The following is a 25,185-nucleotide window of genomic DNA, read 5'->3' on the forward strand; positions in this document are numbered from 1 at the left end:
TGTGATGGCGTGGGCCTATAATCCCAGCACTTCAGGGGCAGATGCAGGCGGAGCTCTGTGAGTTCGAGGACAGCCAGAGTGTTTCTTTATTGATAACAGAATTGAGTAAGCAGGGTTACATTCATGTTGTTCCAAAACATAGGTCATATCATTTTTGTTCTGTGAGTTTGTAGTCTGGTCTACAAAGTGAGTTCCAGGACAGCCAGGGCTACACAGAGAGACTGACTCTGTCTTGAAAAAAAAAAATTGTGACAAGGTTTCACTTTGTAGTCCTGGCTAACTCACTATCCTATGTAGACCAGACTGGCCTTGAACCTGCTAGAAGCCACATACCTATGTCTCCCGAGTTCTGGGATTGCAGACAGGCACCACCATGCTCTGCCATGAGTCTTCCCATGCCCTCCCCCCATGGATCGACCAAGGAAAAGTGAGAAAGAGCTCCCCAGAATGCGGGGGCTATTATGATTTCAGCTGACAAGGTCTTCAAGACACTTTCACTGTCTTGGCTCAGAACTACACCAGCTCTCCAGCCCTACGTCACAGTCATCTGTCGGGACCCCAACTTCTGTCCTTTCCACATGCCATTGCCCTGTGACATGAGTGACAGTGTGATGACGGGACTTCACAGGCAAGAAGGGGCAACTCTTCTCTTTTTTAAGATTTATTTTTGTTTTGTGGGTAAGAGTGTTTCCCTGTGACTCCATGTGTGTTACACGAATGCCTGATGCCCACAGAGGCCAGAAGAGGGCATCAGACCCCCTGAAACTGGAATTGCAGATGGCACCATGTGGGTGCTGGGAACCAAACCCAGGTCCTCTGCAAGAGCAACGTATGGTTCTTAACTACGGAGTCATCTCTCCATCCCCAGGAAGTGGCAACTCTTCTTTGGTACAAATATCATGCGGGTGAGCGGTATGTCTGTCAAAACTTCAGGGGCCTTCTACTTCAATTAATCATTTGTTTGGGTTTAGGTTTGGGTTTTTGAGGTCTTGCTGCGCAGCCCTGGCTGTCTATTAATTTAAGTCCATCCTCATCCCTGAAGCTCCTAGTTTTAAGCCAAGTGTAGTAGAGCATACCTGTAGCCCCAGCACTCAGGAGGCTGAGTCAGAGCATGGCCTTGAGTTCAAGGCCAGTCAGGGCTGCAAAGGGAGTAGCAGGCCAGCCAGGGCTGCACAGAAAGACCCTATAACAGACAAAAGCTGCCAGATTTCAGTGGGGCCTAAAAGAAGACACATCTCTGCAGCAAGCCTGGGCTGCTTTGGAAGCTGCTGTCCCACGTGGGCCATATGTCCCAACATGTTTGACAGTATCGCGGCGGTTGGCCGACCTTATTAGTGAACCACAGAACAGGACCGAAGGGGCTGGATCAAAGTCCTGCTGTCCCCATGGAGAGCTGCGTCTTTGTTGTTCTTGGTATTCTGAAGGCCAGGCTGGTCTGGAAGGCAAAGCTCTCCTTCCGCCTCAGCCTCCCAACCTCTTATACTACAAGTGTGGCACCATGCCCAGCCTGATAACCACTCCCTTTTCAAGAACGTTCATCCTGAAACAGAACGTCCCTTCGAGGCCTCAGGGACTCTGTGGAAAGAGGAGAGAAAGAACGTGAGAGTAAAGAAAGGGGTGAGCGTAGTAGACTGATGGTTCCCAGGCAGGACATGGCCACTGCACGCTCGCTCTCAGCAGATGTTACTCCCTACACAAGATCTGCACAAGTCAGCCCGGCAGCGTTCTTCCGTAGAAGGGGTGGTGTGGCAGCTCACCGGTGCTGGGGAAGGGAGAGACGTTTTCCTCAGTGGTGGACCCACCGGTAAGTTGCCCTGGCTCCGGTAAATAATCCCTCACCCATGCTCCAGTGAGTTCAATTGCTTCAAGGAAGGGAGGGAAGGAGGAAGGGAAGAAGAAGAAGAAGTGGTTGAGGAAAGGACAGAGATCAGTGGAAGTAGGAAGAGAACAAGAGAGGGTAATTGAGAGGGAAATGTGAGCCGGGCGGTGGTGGCGCACGCCTTTAATCCCAGCACTCAGGAGGCAGAGCCAGGCAGATCTCTGTGAGTTCCAGGATAGCCTGGTCTACAAAGCAAGTTCCAGGAAAGGCGCAAAGCTACACAGAGAAACCCTGTCTTGAAAAAAAAAACAAACAACAAAAAAAGACAACTCTTACCCTACTCCTGAGGTGTAGTAAAAAATGACTATTGAATTCAGTTGATGATGGTTGACGGGGGTCATGGTCTCTAGAAAACTGTATGTTCTGAATCAGGCTACCAAGTTAACATGGACCTGAGCTGTCCATTATGACAAAGTGGCTCAAACCAGGTGTTGTGGCACATGTCTACAATCCCAGCACTTGGGAGTTAATAGATCAGAAGTCTAAGAAGTCATTCTCAGCTAATGTGAGTTCAAGGTCACCCTGGGCTACACGACACTCTGTCTCAAATGCCTACTGTCCCCATTCTACCTACAGCTACACTGTCTTCTGAGTGTGCAGCTACGGCTGTATGAGGATTCCCGATGAGTGATCTATCATTTGATATAAAAAGAGAAGAATCAGATCTGATTCTGCATGAGTGCACACACCATTCATGAAGGAATGGCTACAACACACAGCCTGTTACATTCACAACAATAGTGAATGTAAATACCCCCAGCAAGCAGAACTTGAAGCTTCTATTTGTGGACAGGACGTCAGGGACACCCGTATCTCAACTGAAGCTCAGAGCAACCTCAGCAGAGACTTTGAGCACGTAAGAGCACAGTTACACATTCTGTAAAAGACCGTCAGTCTCCCCCTTCCCCCTCCTGCCTTAATTGTTCAGTGGGCTCATGAGTTAAACAATCATGGTGGCCGGGGTGAAGGTTCATCGTAGACCCAGGAACATGGACAGTCACTCTCCGAGGCGGACTCAGCTACAGTCACTGGTGAGTGCCCAAGTTCCCAGCAGCAGTGTCACCTCCTTGCTGTGGCACCATTCCTTTAACTAAGCAGCCAGTCACCTGGTCGGGTTGATCACATTAGACTGCTCAGTCATGGAAAAGGTAAAACATGTTTGCGCTCATCAGAACAGACACTCTGGGAAAAGACTTGTCTTCCTCAGACGGAATGCTTTTATGAAAACCGTCAGCCATGGGCTTGTATACACTGCCTTAACATCACTGCAGTATTCAAACCAGCATTGCTTCTGGTTGAGGAACCCACCTCACAGCAAGCCGTGTGGCATAGAGTTCCTGCTCATGGAATTCATGTCTTACCATGGTTTCTATAATTCTGCAGCAATTGGCTTGGTTTGAAAGTACAGCTATGTCTCCAGTAAGGTGATAGTACCTTGCATGGCTGGAGCCATGTGCTCCAGGAACTGTGTGTGTTCAGCATCTGATACATGGTGCTGCTTCTCCCATAGCCAAGAGTCACATAGCCAGGAATCAAGAGGTAGAAATGGAAGTGGGACCACTCACTCTCACCCGTAATGACCTACAAACAAAATTCTGTTTCCTGTTCCTACAGCTTGAGGCTCTAGGAATCTCAACTACAGAGGGAGGGATGTGTCTATGGAAAGATATAAGGATGATTCCAACTGAACGTGAAATTAAATGTGCCACCTAGTCACTCTGGACTCTTCATTTCTCTGAATCAACAAGCAAGGATTGGGATTACTGCTGCTGCTGGTGACTGGTCCTGACTTCCAAGGAAAAATCAGAATGTTATTCCACTATGGAGGTAAGAACATGTATGTAAGGAATGGCGGACAGCTCAGGTATCTCTTAGTATTTCAATGCCTAAGGCCAATGGAAATCTACAAAAACCCAGTCCTGGCATAAGCATACATGGCCTAGATCCTTCAGGAATAAAGAGAGTTGACTCACTCCAGGGTTGTCTATGATGGCATTTCAGTGTGCCCCTCCCCACCACAAAAAGAGCCACAACCAATCAAGTAAGATGATTGTGAAGGCAAAGGAAACACAGAATGGGTAACAGAAGGAGGTATAAATATTGGCTATGACCATCTGACCAGTTACGGAACTGGAATGGTCATTATCTTCGTTTCCTGTGGCCATGATAAAATACTCTGACCAAACAACTTAGGGGAGAAAAGTCTTATTCTAACTCACATTGTCCATCATAGCAGGAATGTCACGACAGCAGAATCTTGAGAAAACTGGTCACATGACTTCTGCATCTTTATGGCACCACCCACATTTCAAGTGGGGATTCCCACTTCAATTAACCTGGTTAAGAAAACCCCTTGCAGGGATGCTGTGATGGCTGGTTTTCATTGTTGATTTAACAGAAGCTAGACCCACCTGGGAAGAGTCTCAATGGGGGATTGTCTAGATTAGGTGGGCCTATGCCGGGAGGCATGGTGGTGGTGGTGGGGTGTCTTGACTGTGTTGACTGAAGTGGGAAGACCTCAAAGTGGAGGGCACCATTCCCTGAGTTGGGTCCTGACTTGTGTAAAAGGAGAGAGAGCTGAATGGTAAGCATTTATTCTCCACCTGCTCCTCATGGCGGCTGTGAGTACCGCAAGTTCCATTCTCGACTTCTCTGAAATGATAGACATATGGACTGGGATTGTGAGCTAAAATAATTTTCTCCCTGTCTTGGTTATGGCTTCTATGGCTGCACTAAATCACCCTGACCAAAAGAGGAGGAAGGGCTTATTTGGCTTACATGTTCTGATCACAGTCCACTGAGGGAAGCCAAGGCAGGGACTCAAACTGGGTGGGAGCCTGGAGGCAGGAACTGAGGCAGAGGCCATGGAGGGGGGCTGCTTACTCGCTTTGCTCAGCCTGCTTTCTTATAGCACCAACCAGCCCACCAGCCCAGGGATGGCACTGCCCACAGTGGGCTGGGCCCTCCCACATCAATCACTAACAAAATGCCCTCCAGTCTTGCCTACAGCCAGGTCTTATGGAGGCATTTTCTCAATTGAGGCGCCCTCCTATCCAATATCTCTAGCCATAAAACTAAATATCAAAAAAAAAAAACCAACCAAATAGCACACTTTTAAAAAATGGGCTGTGGGGGATGGAAAGATGGCTCAGAAGTTAGAAGAGAGGACCAGAGTTCAGTTCCCAGCACAGGATCAGATTGTTCCCAGGACCCACATCATGTGGCTCACAAACACCTAAACTTGAGCTCCAGGGGGTTTAATGCCTTCTTCTGGCCTCCCTGACACATGTGACATACACACAGATAAAAATAATTCTTGAAAAGTAAAAAATAGGGTGTGGGGAGATGGCTCGGTGGTTAAGCGCACTGACTGCTCTTCCAGAGGACCTGGGTTCAATTCCCAGCACTCACATGGTGGCTCACAACTGTCTGTAACTTCAGGATCCAACACCCTCACATAAACATACATACAGGCAAAACAGCAGTGCCCATAAGATAAAAGATAAATAAATTTTAAAAATAAAAAGGAATGACTGCTTCCACACTTTCTCTCGGTCTGAAATCTTAAAGGTGCTGTTCCTTTCCTTTCTTTCCTGTATCCACTGGGTTAGCAATTTTTGCGTCAACTTGACACAAGCTAGGCCCACTTAGGAAGAGGGACTCTCAACTGAGAAAACGCCTCCATCAGACTGGCCTGTAGGTAAGTCTATGGGGCACTGTCTTAATTAAGGAATGAGGGAGAGCTCGCTCTCTGTTGGTGATACCACTCTTGGGCAGGTGGACCTGGGTGCTCTAAAAAAGCATCTGAGCAAGCTATGAGGGGAAAGCCAGTGAGCAGCATCCTCCATGGCCTCCGCAGCAGCTCCTGTCCTGACTCCCTTTGTGATGGACAGTGACCAGGACTTGACAACCGAAATAAGAACTTCTCTCCCCATGCTGCTTTTGGTCATGGTGGGTTTTTTGTTTTACTTTGATTTTGTTACATTTTGGTTTTTTATCATAGCAATAGAAACCCTAACACATCTGATTTCTATAAATCCATACTTAGACAAGTAGAACTCCCCTGGTTCCTCCCCTAGGATGTTCTGATAAAGCAGGTGGCTCTATTAAACTTTAAAAGCCAAAATAGGTGAATTTAGGCTCAGTGCATTTTCATTCCACGAGAGGTTAGAAACCTAGCTATTGTAGGCAGCTATATCTACACCTCTCAAGTTTACATTGCACAGGATTGGCACCGAGTGGGTCCACTAATTTCACATCTAGAAGTTTATCCTGCATAGAAATTTATAGGGGCTACAAGTAAAGGCACCTGCTGCCCAGCCTAACAACCCAAGTTTGATCCCTGGGACCCACATGGTGGAAGGAGAGAACTGACACCTGCAAGTTGTCCTCTGACCCCCCATTTGTGAGCTCAGGCATGCACGTGCATGCCAGTATACATGCAAATATGTGAAATATAATCATTTTAATGAGCTGAGATATCGCTTAGAGTAGAGCCCATCCCTATAGTATGTATAAGGATCGAGATTCCATCTCTAGTCACACACACACACACACACACACACACACACACACACACACACTTCTTATGAAGATAGGGTAGTGGGTATCGAAGCAGATGCTGCATGCCTATATTCTAATCACTCAAGAGGCTGAGGCAAAAGAATGGCTGCAAGTTCGAGATCAGTCTGGTCTACATAGTGAGTCTGAACTATATAGCAGGACCCTGTCTTGAAAAATGTTTTTAATGCCAGGAGTGGTGGCTCCAACTTTTGAGGCCAGCATTTGGGAGGCAGATGCAGGAGTTCACAGCCATCCTGTGCTACACAGTAAGTGCGAAGCCAGCCTGAACTACATGAGGCCCTGCTCCCAAAACAAAACACAAAGAGTTGTATTAGGTAATATAAGCAGTGACCTTGCGCTCCAGGGTTTCAATAACATAAAGGTTTATTTGTTGTGCAAGGTCAGTCTGCTGCCAGCTGCAGGCTTTCTCCCTCTAACAGCCATGCCACACAGAACAGGTGGCTTTTGTAAGGTGAGAGGAGGCAGAAATTGGAAAGCTCACTGACCCTTTAACATAACCCCGGCTTAGAAACAATACACTTCAACCTTGCTTCCAGTCATTGGCCAGAACTAATTACCTGGCCTGACCACGGAAGCGGAGCAGTTATAAGGCCACACACAGAAAGGAGAGGACAGCTGTCCAGGAGATTGTGTTTCAGAAGTATGATAAGGAGGAAAAGAAGAAAGCAGTAACTTGAGGGAAGGGGGAGGGTCTTTCAGGATGTAAAGCCCTGCAGATGATAACAGATAGAAATCAAAGGGTCAGTTGAGATGACTTTCTATGGTTTAAACGTGTTCCCCAAGACTCATATGTTGAAACTTAGTGGTCAGTGTGTTCATACTAAAAGGTTGAAGGCTGAAAATGTGGCTCATTTGATAGGGTGCTCGCCTAGCATGCAGGAAGGCCTGGATTCAGTCTTCTCCAACCAGGCATGGTATTACAGGCCTGTTATCCTAGCACTCCCTGGGGGCATGAGGACCAGAAGTGGAAGCCTGAAGACCAGAAGTTCAAGGTCATTCTGGGCCACTGTATATTGAGTTCTAGGCCAGTGTGGGCTATAGGAGACTCTCTCAGGTTGGGCCTGTTGGAGATGACTAAATCCTGAAAGTGGAGATCGAAAGCCTGGAATTGTAGCTCAGTTTGTAGAGTGCTTGCGTAGTACACAGGAAGTCTTGGGTTTGATCCCCAGCACCACACAAGCCATGTGTGATGGGGCATACCTGTAATCCCAGAACTAAGAAGATGGAGACAGGGGGACCCGGAAGTCCAAGGTCAGCCTTTGCTACATATCAAGTTCAAGGTCAGCCTGTGTTACATGAGAACATGTCTCAATAAAATAAAAAAAAAATGTTAAATAGGGTTAGGAACGGAGCGCAGGATGTATAAAGCCCTAGATTCCATTTCCAGCACCACATAAATCCAGGCATGGTGGCATGCTTTCTTGGCTCCCTCTCTCTCTCTCTCTCTCCCTCTCTCTCCTTCTTTGCTGTGTTTAGATGGAACCCATGGTCTTGCGCATGTTAGGCAAGGACTCTACTACCATAGCTTTAGGGGTTTTGTTGTTGTTGTTGTTTTGGGTTTTTTTTTTGTTTTTTTCAAGACAGGGTTTCTCTGTGTAGCTTTGGTGCCTTTCCTGGAACTCAATCTGCAGACCAGGCTGGCCTCGAGCTCACAGAGATCCACCTGCCTCTGCCAACCCAGTGCTGGGATTAAAGGCGTGCGCCACCACCGCCCGGCAATAGCTTTAGGTTTTTGTTTCTTTGTGAAAGGAAATGTCAGAAAGGTAGTAGAGGTCAGAGAACCACTTTCAGGAATCGGTTGTCACCTTCCACCAGGGGGCCCTAGGGATTGAACTTCCAACTCTCAGCAATCCTCCTGTATCAGCCTCTCAAATGTTAGAATTACAGATATGTGTCAACACACCAAACCTCATCTTTGTATTTTGAAGGTCAAAATATGACTTGGTAAGTTCTCAGTGACTGTGTTTAATTATAAGGAAAAGATCATATAACCAATCTCTTTCTCTCTTTCTCTCTCCCTCCCTCCCTTAAAAAAAGGAAGACAGTATAAACCGAGTGTCATGAATCACTACTAATACTGTAACTAAGTTAGTGTGTCTTACTCAACAATTTTTTTAAGTGAATGTAAATAGAAATGATCAGAGAATGTGTGGTAGTGTGTATTGAATATATACATGAGTAGTGCACATATTTATTGTTTCAATGTATTTTTACAGTAGATCCCAGTTAGTTTTTTCAAAAATAATTTTATTTTATTTTATGTATATGGGTGTTTTGCTTGCATGTATGTCTGTGTACAACTTGTGTGTCTGATGCCTTCAGAGGTCAGAAGAGGGCATCTGATCCCCCTGGAACTAGAGTTACCATATGTGTGCTGAAAATCAAACCAAGACAGTGCTCCTAACTGCTGAGCCATCTCTCTAGCCCCCTAGTTAACTTTTTTTGAAAGTTTGGAAGCAGAAGTCCTAGAGAAACTCTCACTGTTGGTTAAAGAAGAGTGTCCAGTGCAGTATGGGCTAGCCTGGGACACATCAGGAAACCTTGTCTCAGAAGAAAAACCAACAAAAAAGATAGTGCCAGGTTCCTGTTTCCACTGCCATTCAATGCACTGAGCGCCACCTCGCAGACAAGTGGTGGACAAGTGAAAGCTGGCCAAACACTGGGTGACTCCAGCCCTCCCCGAGGAAAAAGACCAAACATCGACAAAGGAGATGCTAAGAAGCCAAAATGCCATCCATCCTATGCATTCTTTGTGCAAACGCCCGAGGAAGGCTCAAGGAGCAGCGGTCGGAAGCCTCAGTCAGCTTCTCAGAATTTTCCAAAAAGTTCTGGGAGAGGTGGAGATCATGTCTCCAGAGAAAAGGGAACACTTGAGGCAAAAGAGGGCCAGGCTGCCATGTTCTGAATATTGCCACCAATTGCATCCCTGCTTATCCGCTGTGATGTAGGAACTAGGAGAGAGCTGGAATACCACTGCACACACCGGCAGCTTTAGGAAAATAAGGATATTACTGTCTACAGAGAAAAAGGAAATTCTGGTGAATCAAAAAGAGGGAACTGCCAAGGCTGAAAAGACTAAGAGGAAAGACCAGGAGGAGGAGGAGGAGGGGGAGGAGGAGGTGGCCATTCTCAGGTCTAACAGTTATTTCTTCTTTCCTCTTCGTCTTCTTCTTCCTCTTCTTCTTTTCTTCTTCTTCCTCCTCCTCCTCTTCTTCTTCTTCTTCTTGAGACAGGGTTTCTTTGTGTAGCTTTGACACCTTTCCTGGATCTCACTCTGTAGCCCAGGCTGGCCTCGAACCCCTCTGCCTCCCACATGCTGGGATTAAAGGTGTGTGCCACCACCGCCTGGTGTCAGTTACTTCTTCTTTTCTATAAAGTATGTAATTCCTCTGCACACAACTCACTAGTATTAAGGATAAGAAAATTGAAATCAAAGACTTTTTTTAATAGGTGTCTTAGTTAGGGTTCCTATTGCTGTGATAAAAAAAAAATACCTAGGGCCCAGGCATGTATGTATATGGCAATAATATTTGAGGAAGAAGAGACTATCAACTTGAGTGAATGGAGGGACTAGAAGGAGTTGGAAGGAAGCAACTAAGAAGGGGATGGAAAGGGGGGAAAGTGGTATAATTATATTTTAATTAAAATGTTTTGGGTAACTGTTGCCTTGCTTGCTGACCTTGACCTTGATAGCCTCCCTATGCTAATTTCCTGCCGGGTTCTACCCTCCTGAATGCTTAAGAGAAGTTCCTTGTCTGTGTATCCTGCATAATGGGCGTTAACAGCTTAGATGCAAGATTGTAAAATATTGGTATCGAACTTCTGCCCTCCGGGGTTCTCCCATTGTGCTGTAAGCCTATATTTAAGACCTCTTCCCTCCTTCAATAAACAGCATTCAGCATTAAAAAAAAAGAAAAAAGAAATAGAAACAGTCATTAAAAGTCTCCCAACCAAAAAAAAAAATACCATAACCAAAAGCAGCTTGAGGAGGAAAGGGTTTATTTGTCTTATACTTTTGCATCACAGTTCACTACTGAAGAAAGGAGCTCAAGTTAGGGCAGGAACCTGAGACAGAAGCAGAAGCCATGGAGGACACTGCTTACTGCTCAACCCCCATTGCTTACTCAACCTGCCTTCTTATATAATTCAGGACCACCTGCCCAAGCATGTGCCTTTAATCCCAGTACTTGGGAGGCAGAAGCAGGTAGACCTTTTGAGTGCAAGGCCAACCTGGTCTACATAGGCAGTTCCACACCAGCCAGGACTACACAGTGAGACCCTGTCTTAAAAGAAATAATAATAAAATTAAAAAGCCAGATGTGGTGGCTTGCATCTTGAATCCTAGCATTCCTATGTCAAAATGGGATCCAGTGATGGAAGAACTGGCCAGTATTTCAAATATGCAGTCCTTGGGTGTCTGTGTCAGGAAAGTCAAAGTTCAAGGCCAGACGGAGATGGGGATGGAGAAACGGCTCAGCGCACTTGCTGTTCCTGCAGAAGACCCAGGTTTGGTTCTGAGCACCCGCAAACCATCTGTAACTGCAGTCCCAGGGGGTCAAACATCCTGTTATGGCCTCCTTGGGCACAGCATGCATACAGCGTACACACAGACAAGCAGGCACAAACACATTCAAACGAGCAGGGCGGTGGTGGTGCAGGCGTGTAATTCCAGCACTTGGGAGGCAGTGGTGCAAAACCTAGGTTCAACTCCCCAGTACACAAGCGGGGGCGGGGAGGGGGCTTTAGAAAAAAGTTCAAAGTGCTATGGAAGTGTAAGCCATAGCTGAACTCCTTATGACAAGAAATTGTGAATCCCTTTGTTACATACTCCCGTAGTGTCACTTTTCCTGGGGTCACCGGTGGGAAGTGAGATTGGAAAGTTGCATAGGAGGAAAGGACTTACACTTTCTGAGTCAGGGGACCCTACTGTTTCAACTTTCATCATGAACATGCATTACTCAAGCGGTGCCAAAACTAACCTAATTGTTAATTAAAACAGCAAGTGTTAAATAGGCTCTTTTTAATATAAATAGGCATATCCTAATTTCATTGCCTCCAGAGAGAAGGTCGCGTTTTACTATAGGAAAGGAACTGCATAAGGAGTAGGGCTGGAGGCTCGGGCGGGAAAGCATACACGGGAACCGGGTTCGAGCCCCAGTTCGAGCGCGGACAACCGAAAGGCGCCCGTACGGGAAAGGGCTACGTAGAATAAGAGGGTCAAATAGTGTTCTTGGGCCCCTGGGCTCCCCCAGACCCCTCGGCAAAGGCTTGGGGACTGCAGGACCCTCCCCAGGAGGCGCCGTGAGGGGGCGCTCGCGAGGCGGCAGCAGGCATTCGCGCCTCTCCGTTACATGCCCCAGTAACCCCAGCGCCGGCGACCGAGAGTAACCCCGCGGTCTGGTGACGCCCCCGCACCCCCCCGCCCCGACTCTCGCCTGCTCCTGTCTCAACCAATGGGAAGGCGGCGAGCGAGCCGGCCGGACACCCGGCCGACCCACTCCTTCCCCGAGCCGTCCGGACCGAGTTGTACAGTCACCGCGCCTCGCGCTCCGGGCTGCTCCAATAGCAGCGAGGTCGCGATCACAGGCCCCGCCCTGCCGCCCCGGCCCGTTTCCCTTCCCCACGGGAGTCACCTTTGCCTTACAAACGCTCGGCCCCGCCCTCTTCCTACCTTGCCGCGCTCGGCCCCGCCCCTCGCTGGCTCGACCAATAATCGGGTGGGTCTAGAGGCACTGGGCGGGCCCGCAGCCAATGCGCACGCCGTGGGCGGGCCCCCGGCCGGAATTGGGGGTGAAGCCACCGCGTTCTGCCCACATTCGGGGCGCGGAGCTGGGGGTCCCCGGGGGGCGCCCGCAGTTAAGATGGCGTCTGCAGCGGACGGGGACGTGGGAGAGGCTCTGGAGCAGATGCGGGGGCTGTGGCCGGGTGTCGAGGATCTGAGCCTTAACAAGTTGGCGTCGTCCCTGGGCGCGTCGGAACAGGCGCTGCGGCTCATCATCTCCATCTTCCTGGGTAAGGACCCTCCTGTCTGCCTCTGCCCCCTCGCGGAGTCCCAGGGAAATTGGCAGAATGGGGACGGGACCTGCCTGTCTGCCCCGAACCACCCAGGAGGGCTTTGGGAGTGCGGGTGTAGGTCCTCAAGCACACCAGCCAGCTATCGAGAGGGAGACACAAGTCTTGTCTCGAGTCTGGGGGTGCCGTACCTCTTGCCATTCTCTTTGGCCCATGTTGTGTGCCCTTTGGCCCCTCAGTCATGGATATGCCGGACCGTGGCTCCGCGACCTGTGTCTGTCTGTGGCTCTCGAGAGTTTGACTCTGACCATGAGTACTGCTTATCTGTTATTAACAGCCCCTATCGTACGCTCCTCTTACAGTAGGCATATGCCCTCGAACTTAGGATATTTTAGCCCTACGGGCCTCCTCAGCCCCACATTCCATACGTCTTCTCAGTCTGTGTGCATTGCCAACGTATGTTGTACTTTCATCTCTTTTCTGTCCTGTTTCGAATATTTTCTTATACCATACTGTTTTTCCCCATTAGCCATCCACCTGTCATTTATTCTGGAATATGTTCTTATACTGGGCTTGGGAAACAGGACTATAACACCCTTAAAAACTCCATGCTTGTTCCAAGTGACTATTATTCATATGGTTCAAAGGATGTGATGTGTCTGAATTTATGTCACAACAAGCTATATTATAACTATTTTATAGGCTTTTTTTAAAACCACATTCTTCAATGTTTTTAATACACAGAGGTAGCGTGGTATGATGAAAAAGCATTGACTTTAAGGTCAAAGGAATCTGGCCCACCCTTGTCACTGCTCACAGATGATGGGACCCTGGGCAAGCCCTTTATCTCTGCGTCTAATTTTCTTATGTATGAAATGAGGACAGCTGTACTGTGCCTAGCACTGAATTGCTGTAAAGTCTTCCAACAATTCCTAAGTCAAGATCAGCGATGACAGGCTTGGTTCAGCAGGCTTTTGAGTAGTTGAAACTTTGGGGGAAGGCTGTACAACTTTAACTTTAATTAAGTGAACGCTCAGTGAAAGGTGGCTGGGGCAAGAGTGGAGGGCGAACAGATAGGAACTGTAGGAAGTTTGTGATAAACTGGGTGTGGTGGCTTCTGCCTATATGTCCCAGCACTCTGGTGCTGAGGCAAGAGAATTGTGAGCCTGGGCTAGTGGTGTGAGACCCTCTTTAAAAAAAAAGTTTGAGCCGGGCGGTGGTGGCGCACGCCTTTAATCCCAGCACTCGGGAGGCAGAGCCAGGCGGATCTCTCTGAGTTCGAGGCCAGCCTGGTCTCCAAAGCGAGTTCCAGGAAAGGCGCAAAGCTACACAGAGAAACCCTGTCTCGAAAAACCAAAAAAAAACAAACAAACAAAAAAAAAAAAGTTTGAAATAAGATTGGGCTGGTGTGGGGGGGGGTTTAAATTTCAGAAAGAAATTTGGAATTTATCCAGGAGTCAGTAGAGACATTGACATATAATATCACCAGAGGGTGCTAACCCAATCTAGATAATGGCAGGAGCTTTAATTCATATTTAAACAACCACTGCTCATACCATTGTTATTTGCCTATTATATATCACACCAAGATGATCTTCTTTTCTTCTGATAAAGGTTATCCTCTTCCTGGGTAGGATCCTCAGGTTCTAGAGGTGGGTGGGATCTTAAGTGGTGCAGTTTCCTAATCCAGTGTCATTCAGACATTACCCAAATTTATTTTTTTTTTTTTTTGAGCTGAGTACCGAACCCAGGGCCTTGCACTTGCTAGGCAAGCACTCTACCACTGAGCTAAATCCCCAACCCAACATTACCCAAATTTATCAGCATCCCGTATCTTTGGCTTTACGTACCACAGCTTGGAGCTGGTTACTCTTTGAACCTTGCTCTGACCCAGTTTATTGGAGCTAAGATTGGCAATTAAGAATGCTTACATTCATTAGGTAGGAGGTCCTCTGCTGCTTTCTCAACTGTGTATTGAAAGTCTAAGACAAGCAGCTCGGCCTGTTAAGTGGAACTAAGGTTGGAATTAGGACTTGGAACCCGCATTTGTATGCTGACATCAAATACTGCCAGGCACTGCTATGTGCTGTCACAAAAATAAGCTGACTTGGAAATCATCTCCATGTCCTACCCCACTTCTTTCATCTTCTGTCATAATGACACGTGATCAAAGTAATAAGTACCTGGCACATCACCACATTTCCAAGTCGTCTTGCCAGGTATTCATTCTGCTTCATTCTGCCATTTCCAGGGCCTCCCTTCCCTTCACCCATACACTGTTTCCTTTGGTAATTGGTAGGATTTCTCATTTTCATATCAGTCCTGGCTCTAACGCATCCTAGACAAGCACTGTACCACTGCACTGCATTCCCAGCCCAACTATGTGTCTATATATGATGGTATTTCTAGGCATAGGTTAAATATATACATGTAAATATAAATTGATACAGTTGGACTGTACATGAAGATTATGTTTTTCCGGTAAATACATTTTCCTTATAGAGGTGTTTTTTGTTTGGTTGTTTGGGGTTTGGTTTTTGGTTTTTGGAGACAGGGTTTCTTTGTGTAGCCTTAGCTGTCTTGGGACTCGCTTTATAGACCAGGCTAGCCCTGAACTCACAGAGATTCACCTGCCTCTGCCTCCTGAGGGCTGGGATTAAAGCCATGTGCCACCACCACCAGGCCCTTATAATATTAAGCTATAATTCCAGCACTTGAGAATGGAGGCAGAGGTATCATGGTCATCCTTTTCGGCACAGAAAGTTTGAGCCCAACCTGGGCTACATGGAACTGTGCTTCAAAGAATCAAATAAAAACAAACAAATGGGGCTACAGAGGTAGATCAGAGGTTAAGAGTGCTTGATGATCTTCCAGAGGACCCGAATTCAGTTCCCAGCACCCACATCATGGAGCTCACAACTGTAACCACAGCTCTAGGGGATCTGGCACCGCTGGCCTATGCCAGCAACTGCATTCACCTGCACATACCCACACACAAGTACTCAGAATTAAAAATAATAAAAATTAGTCTTAAGACAGTGGTGAGCTGGAGAGATGGCTCAGAGGTGAAGAGCCCTGGCTGTTCTTCCAGAGGTCCTGAGTTCAATTCCCAGCAACCACATGGTGGCTCACAGCCATCTGTAATGAGATCTGGTGCCTTCTTCTGGTATGCAGGCAGAACACTGTATACATAATAAATAAATAAATCTTGGAGGAGAAGAAGAAGGAGAAGAAGATGACGACAGGGGTGAAACTGGAGAGATGGCTCAGCAGGTAAGAGCACTGGCTGCTCTTCCAGAGGTCCTGGGTTCAATTCCCAGCACCCACGTGGCAGGTCACAACTGTCTGTAACTCCAGTTCCAGGAGATCCAACACCCTCACAAAGACATACATGCAGGCAAAAATACCAGTGCATATAAAATAAAAATAAAGCATTTAAAAAAACTAAGAAAGAAAAAGAAAACAGTGGTGAGGCGTTGGGAACTGAGCTCCAGCCCGGTTTTCTACTTTCTCTGCCTAAGCTCTGTGGGGTGAAGAATATTAAAACACTGGCTTTCTGATCTCCTTGCTAAAGACCTATGATGAGAAATAATACTTTCCATAGTGTATAAATGTAACTGGAAACACGTTCAGGAAACACTGTTGGCCCTTACTGTCTTTTTTTTTTTTTTTTTTTTCATATCATTTGTGCCCCCTGCATTGAACTCATGATCTATTAATGAGTTACGGAGAGCAATCTGAAAAGTCCTAATCCAGAGAATATAATTTGAGAGAGGAAGGTGGGAGTGTCAGGTATTGAACCCAGGACTTCACACACACTAAGCAAGTACGCTGTCACTGGCCCACATCCTCCAGCTTGGTTTGTTGTTGTTTTAATTTTTTTGTTTGGTTGGTTGGCTTTTCGAGACAGGGTTTCTCTGTGTAGTTTTGGTGCCTGTCATGGATCTTGCTCTGTAGCCCAGGCTGGCCTCACAGAGATTCGCCTGGTTGTGACTGCTAGGATGAAAGGCGCAGGCCACCACTACCTGGCTCATTTTTGTTTTTGAAACAGTGTTACTATGTAGCCCTGACTCATCTGAAACTCACTATGTATACCAGATAGGACCAAACTCACTGAGATCTGCCTGCATCTGGCTGGAGTGCTGGGATTAAAAGTGTGCGTCACCAAACTTGCCTCACCACCTTGTAATTTTAACATTCAGTACATAAGGCAAGAGTGTACGTAAATTCAGTACATAAGGCTATGTGGAGTGCTATCTTGGAGTACTTTGAACAGCCAGAAGACTACTGATATGGACATTTGTGTTAAGTGTGATTGCAAGGTTGCTAAAGAGGAATTTTGCTATGAGCCCTAGTGCTGACAGATGCTACTGGGAAACACCCCCTTCAACAGCTTGGGTTTCATCATTCCTTAACATAATTTGTAACATGAATTCTTCAATAAATTCAACAAGATATACCTGCTGTGGACAAGTAGTGTTCTTGATGCCACAGGGCAGGGGCAATGGGAGCAGTGTGTGTAATAAAACTGTGCACTCAGACATTATGGTCTGTCAGGATAGGGCGTGAGATCAGTGTCCGGACCCCAATAAAAGGCAGAGACCTAAGTGCCAGAAGTACAAAAGCACTATGAGATTTATAGATGGAACATTTCATAAATAATGAACTTTGGATATTGAGTTAGATTTCTTCCTTAGGCTCCGATAGTAAAACTTAGGAAGTACGTGAGCACTTAGGAGCCTGATGCAGGAGGATCACCACTAATTCAAGGCCAGCCTGGACTACTGAATGACACTGTCTCACCAAAACAAAAACAAAATTTTCATTGATGTTTGATTTTTGAACGGGGAATGCTGTGCCTGGAGCTATAACTGGGGGCGCGGGGGAGGGGGGAGTGATGTACAAAAGTGACTTAGAAAGAGGGAGTAAGGAATCGGGACAGTCATCTGGGTCCAGATGACTTGGAGGCCAGGTGGATCCACTGAGGGAAGAAACACATCTCTGAGATTTGGGGAATGCAGAGTTGTTTGAAAGGTGGATTCTGAAAGTACTTTTATCTACATAGCTGGTGTTGCCAGAAGCCGAAGACTCCACCTTGTCACCTCCCTGTCCACACCCCAGTCACCAGTTCCTATCAGTGCAACCAACAAATTGTATCTCCAGTTCATCTCTTCTCCCGATCACCATCTGTCATCAGAAACTGCCCACCCACACCCCAAGCAGCCTCCTGAGTGCTGTCTAATTCTCCTCTTGCCCCTTCCGGTCTCCTCTCCAAAAGCAGCCTGAGTCATCCGATCCCGTGCGTCTCCTGCCCTGCACCACCATTCAGGGGCTTCCATGCCTGGCTGATGAGCCCCTGCCTGTTCCTCCAGCCTTGTTGAAACACATTCATAGCTGTTAGTCACGTGGCCTCTCTTCAGTTCCTCAGAGAAGGCAGTAAGCCCTGCCTGTCCCCCGAGCCTCTGTACACACTGACCCTACTGCCCACGAAGCTCTTTACTCAGTTACTCACTTGGCACACCTGTCCACCTTTTGGGTCTCACATCAAATTGTTGCTTCCTTGGAGCGTTCTTTCCTGACTCACATTTGGAGTCATGTCCCTTGTTACATTTTCTTAGGGTGAATAAATATCCTTCCAACCATATATTACGACTAGTTCACCACAGTGTACTCAGAGTTTATAATGTAGTAATAAATAGTTGTTGTTTAAGTGAAGGTATAAATGACTGATTTGGAAACAGATGAACTGGAAAAAGTAATCCCCCCTCAAAAAAGATTGGGTGTGGTGGTGCACACCTGTAATTCCAGCATTCAAAACAATCATGAGTCTTGGCCGGCCTGAGACCCTAAACTAAGGACTGGGTATGTAGCTCAATGGGAGAGCAATGGTCCTACAGCAGTACTACCCAAGGTACACAAGGTCTTCAGTTCCATCCTCAGCATATCAGACAGTGACGGCCGGGAACTTTCATCTTCTGCCTAGATAGCCAGGTACAATCTAGTTTGAAATTTAATTTAAAGAAATTGTAAAACCTGAGCATGAATTTGGGAAAGAAGTCCAGCAGGTTCAGACAGGGCGGGGTTGTGGCTCAGTTGATGTGAGGCCTGGGTTTGATCTCCAGCCCTGCATAAACCAGCTGTGGTGCTCCAGGAATCCCAGTACCCAGGAGGTGGAGGAAGGAGGCCCAGGATCAGCCTCAGTACCAAGCAGACTCGAGTCCAGCCATGGCTACCTAAGGCGGGGGTAGGATGTAAGTTCGGTTTCATAATTGAATCAGCTAGGACATGAAATGCTGCTGCGGCAAAGCTTACAGAAGTGAACCTAATCCTTTAGGCTAATGTTGATACCCCTTAACAACAGGAGAAACTACTATTATTATCCTGTTTATTTTGTGAGATGGTGTCCCAGGTAGCCCAGGCTGGCCTGGATCCTTCTACCTCCATCTCCCAAGTGCTGAGATTGTAAGTGACCACCACCACCCTGGGCTTTGTAGCTGCCGTTTATTAAGGCTTTGTTGTGTACCAGACATGGTCCTAAGTGATCCTCAGGCAGTTCTCAGAAACCTGCCAAGTCTCCTAAGATGACTACATCACTGTCATGATTTCCCTTGTACAGAGTAGAAACTGGGGGCCAGAAGGGTGAGTTTCTTAAGATCACACCTCTCCAGCTGGAGTCCATGTTCATGACCATGTCGGAATTGGGTGGAGCCAGTAGAGGTGCAAAATACCAGTGTCCTCCATAACCTCTCTGTTGACTCTGTGGTTAACCAAGGTGTAATCAGCACATAGACCACCTCGGCATCCAGAGCCGGAGCTGGCCAAATGGAACAGATGGCCACTCTGCCTAGCATGGGGTTCTGTGAGTGTGGCCATGGCCATAGCTTTCTTGACTGGCTGCTCAAAATTGCAGTTAGGAGTAGGAATTCTTTCCTTGGAGGCTCAGGATTTGTATCATTAATGTTAGTGACTTTTAAAATCAAAACCAAACAAGGCCCACAGGTTAGCTCCCCCTGAACCGGAGTCACCAGCTAGTCCTTCAGGGAATAATCCATCGTTCAGTGCAGTCTTTCTGGGGGTAGCATTTAAATCATGACATAAAGACATCAAAGCTAAGGAGGTGAACAGCTGAACAACTGGGATTTCTGACTATGAATACACGACTATAGAATAGCGACATGTCCTAAATGACTTCCACAGGCCCTGCGAATTCGCAAAGTCTGGGTATGTCATAGGACTTTTGTGTTCCTGAACTTCATGCTAATTCATCGCCACAGATTACCTCAGCATCTGAAGCTTCTGACTTGAGATCTGTTTGTGAGTGGCCAAGGATGACCTTGAACTCCTGGTCCTCCAGCCTCCACCTCCCAGGTGCTGGGAAAGCCAGCGTGTGCTCCCACACCTGACTCGGGACTGCTTGATGGTATGAGCTGATTAGATGTCCCATTGTACCTCAGGCTGGCCTGGAAACCACCTGGTAGCCCAGGCTGGCCTCTGACTCACAGGAATCCACCTCACAGGAATCCACCTGCCTCAGCCACCAGTCACACCTAGTTTGCCTCTTGCTTTTTGTTTTATTTGATACCAGCCTTGCTTAACAGGCACTAGACTAGACTCACACCATTAGGAAGGCTTCAAATTTCTTCTTCTCTTGCCTCAGCCTCCACAGTATCTGATATCACAGGCCTGCACCACCGGGCCTAGTTGAGTAATCTGGGACTGTTGTTTGAAACTGGGTCTTGTCTTCAGCCCAAGGTGGCTGTGGACTCAAAGTCCGCTTGCCTCAGCGTCCAGGTGCTGGAATCACAGACTTATCACCACGCCTGCCGTGATCTGCCTGTTCACAAGCCCTCAGGACACTCTTGCTGCCCTAGAGCTTAACGATGGCTGTTGAGAGTATTTCATCATCTATTTTATAATGCTTGACAAGTCTGGATCGTCTCAAGCTTTTTGAAATGTCAGTGTATACGAAGATCTCTGGCAAAACAACTCTCTCGGATTCTTTATGGCTTAGGGTTCCCCCCTGGCTAGCACGCCTTGTCATTCTTCAGATCCTCATTATTGAAGAATTTGTTAAAAGATCATGCTCATCAGCGTTGCCAACATTATTACTTCAAATGAGAGGGTCAGTTACGAAACTTCCTCATAGCATGGGACCTGCTGCCATTTCTGCTCTTTGTATCGGATCAGCCACCTTTATATATATATAGCATTTCTGTTTTGTTGTTTTTCTGAAGCAGGGTCTGGGACTCGTGTGGCCTATAAGCTTGCCTTAAACTCAAAGCCACGCCTTGTCGTTCTTCAAATCCTGGATTGTTGAATCATCTCTCAACTCATAACTTACGTTGCATTTATTAATGCAATTACAGAATTGACTTGTGGCTTTAACAAGAGTTAAACTGATTTAAATTCTTTAACAAGAATTTAACTGATCCCAGTTGCACCTGCTAGGGAAAGCAGTTCTGCTGTCTGTTCTCATGCCTGAGGGTTTTAAAGTGCAAGTGTGTAGGGGTGTGTGTGTGTGTGTGTGTGTGTGTGTGTGTGTGTGTGTTCCAAGCAGTTAAATCAAAGACCAGGAGTTTTTAAGGCACAGGAGGAGTTCTCTTGTGAAACAGTAGATAGCTCCTTGGAGACCATAAAAGTTTATCTGTTTGTTGTTTTGAGACAGGGTCTCGTATTGTATTCCAGGCTTAACCTGGAACTCACTGTTGTAGCCCAGGATGGCCTTGAACTCAGGTCCCCTTAGCTTCAGCTGGGATAGCAAGCATGAGACATTCTGCCTTGTCTGTAACTTGTTTATTCAGAAAGCGTCGTATGTGTTGTTTTCTCTCCCTACTTTCAAAACAAGAAAGAGGTACGGTGAATCAAACACCAGAGAAAAGTAAGTCATTTCTGGGTGACAATGTTCCTCTGGCTTGAAATGCACTGTTTTTACAATCTCACTTCCTTCCTGTTCAAATCACACTTTAAAGATAAGTCCGAAGAATGAGGTCTGGACACCTTGAATGAGCTGTTCTGTGTAAGAATCACAAATACAGTAATTATTAATGACAAAGGCTTCAGGTACGTGTATCATTGCATCATAACTAGAGGGAAGCTTTGTCAGAGGTGGGCAATTAAGCCCAAATAATCATACTCGGGTTTTAGTTTGGGCTCAACACATAGTCTTTTTTGAGACACAAAGTAGCCCTGGCTGGTCTGGAATTCTTAAAGATCCACCTGTCTCTAGCTCCAGAATGCGGGGATTAAAGGTCTGTGTCACCACACCCAGCAACTAAGATAGTCTTTATCAGTTTCCAGTGAGTCTCCCAGGCCAGAGCCTCTGCTCTCCTGACTTAATGGACCTCTCTTGCTACTGTTAACACCCCGCACACACACACATACACTCTTAAGAAGTAACCTGGTGGTGGTGATATTTGGTCTTTTGTGGGGAGCCACCCAGCTCCCAAATAAATCACATATGGAGGCTTATTCTTAATTATGAATGCCTGGCCTTAGCTTAGCTTAGTTTCTAGCCAGCTTTCCTTAACTTTAAATTATCCCATCTATCTTTTCGCCTCTGGGCTTTTCCTGTTCTCTTACTTCTATAAACCTTACTCTTACTCCGTGCTTGCTGATTTTGTAGCTGGGTGGCTGACCCTTGGAGTCCTCCTCCTTTTCTGGCTCCTCCTTTTCAATTCTCCCTTCCCAGCGTTCTCTTCCTATTTATCCTCTCTGCCTGCCAGCCCCGCCTATCTCTCTCTCCTGCCTTGCTATTGACCGTTTAGTTCTTTATTAGACCATCAGGTATTTTAGACAGGCACAGTAACACAGCTTCACAGAGTTAAAGAGATGCAACATAAACAAAAGTAACACATCTTAAAATCATATTCTACAACAGTAACCCTAAAATCAGCTAGGAGTCAGACCACAGATCAGAGTCCCCAATCCTTGTGGCGTGTCTGCCCTCTGGCAAAGCAGAGGCTGCCGACAGGCCGAAGGACGTTTCTGGTCTTTAGCCAAAAAAAAGGATCTGGTTCCTTCTCTTGGGGTCTGTTTACCTCCTGCTCTCATCATCCCTTCTCTGAAAAGGTAACCCTAACTGCTCAAGGGTGTGTGTGTGTGTGTGTGTGTGTGTGTGTGTGTGTGTGTGTCTGTGTCTGTGTCTGTGTCAGCCAAAGGAGTCTGTCTGCCTGTCTGTGTGTGTGTGTGTGTGTGTGTGTGTGTGTGTGTGTGTGTGTGTCTGTGTCTGTGTCTGTGTCTGTGTCTTTGTGTGTGTGTGTGTGTGTGTGTCTGTGTGTGTGTGTGTGTGTGTGTGTGTGTGTGTGTGTCTGTGTCTGTGTCAGCCAAAGGAGTCTGTCTGCCTGTCTGTGTGTGTGTGTGTGTGTGTGTGTGTGTGTGTGTGTGTGTGTGTCTGTGTCTGTGTCTGTGTCTGTGTCAGCCAAAGGAGTCTGTCTGCCTGTCTGTGTGTGTGTGTGTGTGTGTGTGTGTGTGTGTGTGTGTGTGTGTCTGTGTCTGTGTCAGCCAAAGGAGTCTGTCTGCCTGTCTGTGTGTGTGTGTGTGTGTGTGTCTGTGTCTGTGTCTGTGTCAGCCAAAGGAGTCTGTCTGCCTGTCTGTGTGTGTGTGTGTGTGTGTGTGTGTGTGTGTGTGTGTCTGTGTCAGCCAAAGGAGTCTGTCTGCCTGTGTGTGTGTGTGTGTGTGTGTCTGTGTGTCTGTGTGTCTGTGTCTGTGTCTTTGTGTGTGTATGTGTTCTTGCAAGTACCCACAGAGGCCATGGGATCCTCTAGAACTGGAGTTTCAGGTGGTTGTGAGCTTCTGTGTGGGCACTGGGAACCGAACTTGGATCCTCTGCAAGAACAGCAGGGGTTCTCAACCACTACTCCATCTCTTCAGCCCTGACAGGAAGTGGTTGTTGTTGCTGTTGTTTTTGTATGGTTTGGTTTGGTTTTTCCAGACAGGGTTTCTCAGTGTAGCCCTGGCTCTCCTGAAACTCACTCTGTAGATCAGGCTAACCTCGAACTCAGATTCACCTTACTCTGCCCTAGAATTCGGGGATCAAAGGTGTGCTTGAACACCCTGCTTGAAAAGTCTTGGCTTGAAAAGTCTTAAGTAAACTATTTAAATGTTTCACTCTAACTGCCTGCTAAATTTAAATTAAGAATAAAAAGCCTGTGCCAGGCGTACAGTCCACGCCTTTAATCCCAGCACTCGGGAGGCAGAGGCTAGCCTCGTGAGTTCCAAGACAGCCAGAGCTACATAGTGAGACCCTGTCTCAAAAAACCAAAGATTTAAAAGCTTTTATCAGTTAAAGATGTTTTCATTACCAAATATTCATATTGCTGTGGCATTTTCATAAGAAAACCATAAAATGGAAGGGGGAGGGTAGGGATGTAACACACGCCTTGGGAGTCAGTAGCAGGCAGGATTAATATGAATTTGAGGCTAGTCTGTTCTATATATTGAGTTCCAGGCTATCCAGGGCTACACAGTGAGACCCTGTCTCAAAACAAACCCATATGTGGTCCTATCTGCTACATAAAGTTTAAATAAAGCAAGGTAGTAATTTTTAGAAGTAATAAAGAATTCACTATAAAAATAAAGGATTTATACACATATGCAAATCTTGGTATTATGTTGGATCTCTATTTGCATGCTATACTGAGAAATGGCATACTTGTAGCTGTGGGGAATGCCTTCTAGCTCTTGAGGTTTTCACTTTGCTGTGACAGCAATTCTAAACTCAGATCAGCTGGACACCACTCTAGATTACACTCCATAAATAGGGAACTACTGTCGCCAAGCCAGCAAGCAGAAGCCAGCTGGAATAGTGCCGCTTAAGGCTCCTGGCATACACCTTGGACAAAATCGGACAAGACTGATTCAAGTTGGAATATAGACACAGGACCTGACCCAAAGCACTGGACCATGATCGCCACTAGAAATGCTCATTCTTGGTTTTTTTTGTTTGTTTGTTTGTTTGTTTGTTTTTTTGAGACAGGGTTTCTCTGTGTAGCTTTGTGCCTTTCCTGGAACTCACTTGGTAGCCCAGGCTGGCCTCGAATTCACAGAGATCTGCCTGCCTCTGCCTCCCGAGTGCTGGGATTAAAGGCGTGCGCCACCACCGCCCGGCTCATTCATGGTTTTAATCCACGTTCTTTAGTTAAAGGACAGTCTGTCTCACTTCGTTTGCTTTGATTGATTGATTATTTATTTATATGAGTTTTTTTTTTTTTTGAGACAGGGTTTCTCTGTGTAGCCCTGGCTGTCCTGGAACTCACTCTGTAGACTGGGCTAACCTCTAACTCAGAGATCCGCCTGCTCCTGCTTCCTGAGTGCTGGGACTAAAGTCGTGTGCCACCACCGCCCGCCAATGAACTTGGGTTTTGAGACAATATTTGCTAAGTTACCAGGCTAACCTGGAACTTACTGTCTTGCCCAGTCTATGCTCAAACATGTGATCCTCCTGCATCAGTCTTTCAAGTAGATGGAACTATAGGCATGCATCACCAAACCTGACTGACTCCAATTTTAAATTAGTCATTGATTGCCCATCTGAAAAACTAGGAACTAAAAGCAAACAGGGGAAGTCCTAGGTAGCTAGTCGTGTTTAACTTTGGCTTTGTGACCCTGAGGAAGAAGACCTAGGATCTCATACTGGACAAGCTCTGTGCCTCAGCCACAGCCCTAGTCCCCGTGTTTTTTTGTTGTTTTGAGACAGCTTTGTTCTGTAGCCC

General features: G+C 46.7%; 1 protein-coding gene across 1 annotated transcript in view; it reads left to right on the plus strand.

Annotated features, from left to right (window-relative positions):
- The first annotated feature begins 12,002 nt into the window (after positions 1-12,002).
- The window catches only part of Lpcat3 (lysophosphatidylcholine acyltransferase 3), a 45,046-nt gene continuing 31,863 nt past the window's right edge, over positions 12,003-25,185 (plus strand). Inside the window, exon 1 of the mRNA XM_052719719.1 lies at positions 12,003-12,475. Coding sequence (XP_052575679.1) covers positions 12,325-12,475 — 151 coding nt within the window. The 5' untranslated portion in view covers positions 12,003-12,324. The remainder of the gene's footprint in view (positions 12,476-25,185) is intronic.

The sequence above is a fragment of the Peromyscus californicus genome, unplaced genomic scaffold, assembly GCF_007827085.1.
Source record: "Peromyscus californicus insignis strain IS unplaced genomic scaffold, ASM782708v3 Scaffold_6__1_contigs__length_162567912, whole genome shotgun sequence".
NCBI classification, from domain to species: domain Eukaryota; kingdom Metazoa; phylum Chordata; class Mammalia; order Rodentia; family Cricetidae; genus Peromyscus; species Peromyscus californicus.